General features: G+C 44.3%; 1 protein-coding gene across 1 annotated transcript in view; it reads right to left on the bottom strand.

Moving 5' to 3' along the window:
- Positions 1-3,601, bottom strand: part of LOC119328916 (hydroxymethylglutaryl-CoA synthase-like) — a 4,550-nt gene extending 949 nt beyond the window's left edge. The window contains exons 1-11 of the mRNA XM_037601911.1: positions 3,416-3,601; positions 2,760-2,866; positions 2,457-2,589; positions 2,168-2,311; positions 1,905-2,063; positions 1,704-1,777; positions 1,536-1,611; positions 1,358-1,413; positions 1,082-1,169; positions 852-992; positions 611-760 (exon numbers count right to left, since the gene is read on the bottom strand). Coding sequence (XP_037457808.1) covers positions 611-760; positions 852-992; positions 1,082-1,169; positions 1,358-1,413; positions 1,536-1,611; positions 1,704-1,777; positions 1,905-2,063; positions 2,168-2,311; positions 2,457-2,589; positions 2,760-2,866; positions 3,416-3,481 — 1,194 coding nt within the window. The 5' untranslated portion in view covers positions 3,482-3,601. The remainder of the gene's footprint in view (positions 1-610; positions 761-851; positions 993-1,081; positions 1,170-1,357; positions 1,414-1,535; positions 1,612-1,703; positions 1,778-1,904; positions 2,064-2,167; positions 2,312-2,456; positions 2,590-2,759; positions 2,867-3,415) is intronic.
- Between the last annotated feature and the right edge of the window lie 1,497 nt (positions 3,602-5,098).

Below are 5,098 nucleotides of genomic sequence, written 5' to 3'. Positions count from 1 at the left end.
ATTCCTAGGGCAAATGGTTGTTGCCATGCAGATCCTAGCAACGCAGAATCTAATACAAACAGCAGTTCAATCTACTATGGACAGTGGTGACTCAATTAATGGTATGTAGCTATCTTCAAGAAAGGCTATTCTCTAGTACAATTGTAGAACTAAGTAAATTCCAAAATTGTTTAGAATAAGTTTAGCAAAGACCCTGATTTCCTTGATGAATAAAGCTCATATCACCATAGTGACCGGGGCAAGTTTTCTGAGTAATCACATACAGAATTCAGTTTTGTGTGCTTTTCAGGTTCAGAGCTTGTCCATAGTACGGACTACAAATACACTATGATTCCTTTTCTTTAATAAACTATAATTTGGTATGAAACCTCAAAAGGTTATTCTCCAAAATACTTGGTAACAAATTCGAAAGCCATGTATGGTAAACCATACCACATTGGTATGACAAATGGCTGTAAAATACTCCCTCCACCCCATAATATAAGAGCGTTTTTGACACTAGTGTAGTGTCAAAATCACTCTTATATTATGGGACGGATTGAGTATATGACAAGATCCGCTTTCTATCTACAACAGACTGGCTGAGGGTTGTGAGAATGAAAGACCATACCACATGTCTTGACTCAAGCTTTGCCGTCACATCAAGCACAGAAGCAATATTTGTTAAACTAAAGGGATGCTGACCCTCATTTAGTTTGAATGAAAACATAGTGGATGTCAAGCCACTGCCGTAAGAGAACATGACAATTCGTTGGCCGCTCTGCATAAGAAATGGAAGTTAACTACAAGGAATGAACAGGAGATACAAAGGCATACAAATATAAGATAGAGGCATAAAACCAAAACCTCACCAGACTAGCATGCTTGTTGTAGATTACAGATGCCAATGCAGCATACAGAGATGCAGTATACATGTTACCAATTTGTTTTGGAAGCAACGTTGACGGTTGAACTTTGATGTCATACAAATGCTTTGCAAGTTGTTGAGAGCCCTGAAAGTTCAGTAGTAGAAGACTTAATGGTCACATCAGCGAAGAAATTAAGCATTGTAAGAACTATTATCCACCTAACGAGGAATAACCTTTTCCAAGTCACGACTTTGGTAGCTTTCTTCACTAGTCAGGTTTGCAAAAGGCTGAAGCTTTTCTTTAGCATCATTATCAACCGAACTGACATCAAAGAAAACAAAAACAAATAAGTTCCTTCATCTAGGGGCCAAGACTAAGAGTGTCGAATGTGTATCGTATAACCCGGCAAAGGGTGGAGGTCTTTTTACAAATTCAGAATATTATTTGGTCCACATATTAAAAGCTTAAGAAGCAAAAGGAGCATGTATTTAAAGGGAGGAACCGCAGACCTGCAATTGCGCATGAAATCGTTGAAGTAAAGTCGAGCAAAACTCTTCTGTACAAGCTGTGATAGTAACAAAGTGAGGAGTCAATGTCTGTATTCCCCAGAGGTTAGAGAACAGAATTGGGAGAATTAAAAGACTGCAAAATCTTATACATCTCCATGGCAGTGTGCAGTCATCATACCTTGTTATATGGAGAATGAAACACACAATAATCTGCGTCCGAAATCGAGAACTTTTCTCCCACTAGCTTCTCATACCTGATTTCGTGATCATAGTGTGATGTTATTGCTTGAGAAGAACAAAATGCTAGTACTGCAGTTGAGTGGGTAAATTATGGCAGTTAACTCACTTGGCACAATACTGTCTATAGCACGAATCCAGAGCCATCAGGTAGCATGTTTGAGATAGTTTCCCATCAACAACCTACAATAACCGAGGAACAGAAGTGTGGATATAATACTATGAAAGAGACAAAAAGTATATCTAGTTGAGAGTTTGTTTACATGCCTAAAACAAACAAACAAACAAAAACAAGTGATAGAATCCTAACCGGATATTCACTTGCAAGATCAGGCTTGTAGAAATCGTAAACATGAGCCATGTGAGAAGCTCTATATTTACTTTCGAAAGAAATAGGTGCATTTGGACCAATAAGCATAGCAATTGCAGCAGCTCCACCCGTAGGCCGAGCTGGTCCCTCTGCATAAACCTGAACATAATATGGGACATCAAATGAGTGCTGCACAGAGACAAAAGGGAGAGAAACTGAATCGACTTAGTGCAAAAATTATATGGTGATATTGGCTGACTAACCGCGCTATCTGTGCAGACCACAAGGCCGTAGCGTCCATCCCAGCATCGACTTTCAACCCAGTTCACACAATTCAACAGGGCAGCTGTCCCACCATAACATGCGTTGCTTGAGTCAACTCCTTCAATGTCAGTATTACCACTTTCCTGTATTTGTGACAAATGTTAACAATAGCGACATTGAGTGAGACTGAAACTGAACTAACAAACAACTAAATGAAGTGAAAACTGTGAATTCATCAAGATCCAGGTTTAGAGGGAATATATGTTGGATCCTAATTCCATGATTTACCTCAAAAATCTGCATCAGCCACGTTTTGATGGATTTACTTTTGTCTATCACTGTCTCACTGCCAACCTCCAGGCGGCCAATTAGCTTCGGATCTATATGGTACTTTTCCAGCAGGGATTTGACAACTGTCAAGCTGAAACAACTTTCCAACTTGAGCATTCACATACCGAATAGAGTATTGCACTAAATAGATATACGTATTTGATAAAATTGATTAGTAAATTCTACTCATCAAGAAGTTCAATCCCAGTAAAAGAAGGTAACGGACAAGGCAGCAATTTTTTCCAATGTGACAAAATATACCTCATCGAGATGACATCTTCTACCTCGCTGCAGAAGGCCATGCAATCTTGCCCAAGACCAATTGTGTACTTCCCCTTGCTGGCTCCGTCATGAACCTCCAGCGCTTCCTGCAACCAGTAGTTCAACGCATCAGCATTCAACTCTGAGTACAACAGCATTGAACGGACACAGCAAATTATCCATGTATTAGTTGCGCACAGCCGCTCCAGTTCCTCTCCAAAGCCACATCAGATAACCATTTGCTCGCTCTGTGAGATACGAAATACTGTACAAGGCAGATGCAGCATCTGACAGCAGGTATAACAGAGTGAAACTAATGATTCAAATATTCCTCGAGTAAACAAATAAATTCACCACCCGTGATCCACAAATTCGCACCGAGATGGCACCTCCGAATCATGCTTTCAGTTTCCGGAAACAATTCCATCGTGGCGATCTCAACTACGGAGTACTTCCTAAACCCGAAATCCCACACGTCTGGCTAAAACCCCGGCGGCAATTCCCCGGAAACTAACCCAAAATACCAAATCATCCGTAATCTCGACGCGGAGATGCTCGGAGCGTCAGATCAGCCACGTTCGCAGCACGCAGCGTGACACGACGGCGACAAATCGAGCGGGGGCGGCGGGAACAGCAGCTCTGGTGGAGAACCTCACCTGCTGGACGCAGGTGGGAGGGAAATACATGTCCATGGCGAGGATCCCGACATCCTTGCACTCCATCTCGCGATCCCTCCTCCCGCTCTGTGCTTCCGCGGGCTCTCCCAGTGGCTGCGAGGAGGAGGAGGCGTGTGTGACGTGAGAGAGTTCGTGTGACTTTGGCAGCGCCGTGGACGCGGAGCACGTCGGGGATAATATACGAGATTCCCAGATTCGTTTGTCTGCATCCCTGAACCGGTCCTGGCGATTTGTGGGCTGCGACGGCCTGCTTGGGCCAGAGGCACGGAAGAATTTTAAAACCTTTTCTGCGGCTTTTTATTCATATATATCTATCTATATCTATATCAATATAAAAAGATCCAAAAGGGCAGATCCAACTGATCTCGACCATCAAACTAAGTCAATCAAACGACTTAGATTGCTCCAATGGCGAGCGTTCAACATGTTTAACGTGCAATTAATATCATATCAAATATTGCACTAATCATAGAATTAACACACGAATAATAGCATACCTAATATCCGCGTGCAATTAATACATTGCCTAAATATTAACGTGCGTTGCACGTGCGCATTTACTAGTATAAAGAAATATACCAAAGTTGAGATCCTGAGGGCATGAGCAATGAAGGCATCAGCTTGATGCTGCCCCATGTCTTAATTTATACTTAAAGTATTGAAACTACCATTTATATTTTTACTCACTCAACGGAGGCAGCCATAGGTAGACCCCACTTGTTAGGAGCCCTCCTACCATCACGTGCTTGGGGGGTCTGGCCCGTTCCGGAACCACCAGGGCGATAAGAGCCTGGGAGGAGGCGACGTCGAGACCATCCAGTGGATCACGGCTATCGGCACGGCGACTTCCTCTTCTCCTCCTACCTCTGGCTTCTTCCTCCTTGCTCTTGAGCAATTCTTCTTGTATATGTTCCTGTAGCTCGAATTGGTGTTCGTGAGGAGTGAATCCACATCAGTACTCTAACATCTGGCATCAGAGCCAGTCCACCAGACTTTCGCCTTCTTCCTGTTCGGAAAAATGTCTAGCCACCAAATGTCCTCAGATCAAGTTCTCAGCATGGTGGTGGAGCAAGCAATTTACCCAACCACCGTTAATGTGATGTATTCCCTCTTCGATCACTTCGGTATTGAGCAGTTGGTGGTGTATCCCCCAACAATATCAGAGGATGGACAACCATGTGTGGCGGCGGATGTGCGGTTTTGTTCGGCACACGCGGCGACATACTGGGATGGCCGCTACATCTACTTCCGATGCTGTCGTCTGCAGATGTGGAACACAACGCCTGACGTGTTGCCGGCCCAAACCTCACCACCAACGAGCACGACAACGCCAGCTGCCTTCATGGCGGGTAATATTGCTACATCTGCACACTCCACCGTCTTGGACTCCTCCGTCAACATCCCTACGGCGACCAGCACCAACACGCCACCTCACGTCCAGGATACATCCCCCAAGTCTTCCCTCGACAGCAACGGTCGCGTCCTCGTCACGGGAACGACCGAGTACAAATTGGTGGCGGCAAATCTGGAAGTCGTCACCGAGCTCGCCATCCTCCCCGGCGACCCCTTCTCCACCACCAAGGCCCAGGAGATCCCCAAGGTTGCCCATGATGCAAATTGGGCCATATGAACTAGGTTGTGCTGGTATTGTTTTCCCTAATT

Source organism: Triticum dicoccoides, chromosome 7A, assembly GCF_002162155.2.
Source record: "Triticum dicoccoides isolate Atlit2015 ecotype Zavitan chromosome 7A, WEW_v2.0, whole genome shotgun sequence".
NCBI lineage: Eukaryota > Viridiplantae > Streptophyta > Magnoliopsida > Poales > Poaceae > Triticum > Triticum dicoccoides.
Note: the sequence above shows the minus strand (reverse complement) of the source record. Positions and strands in the feature narration are given on the sequence as shown.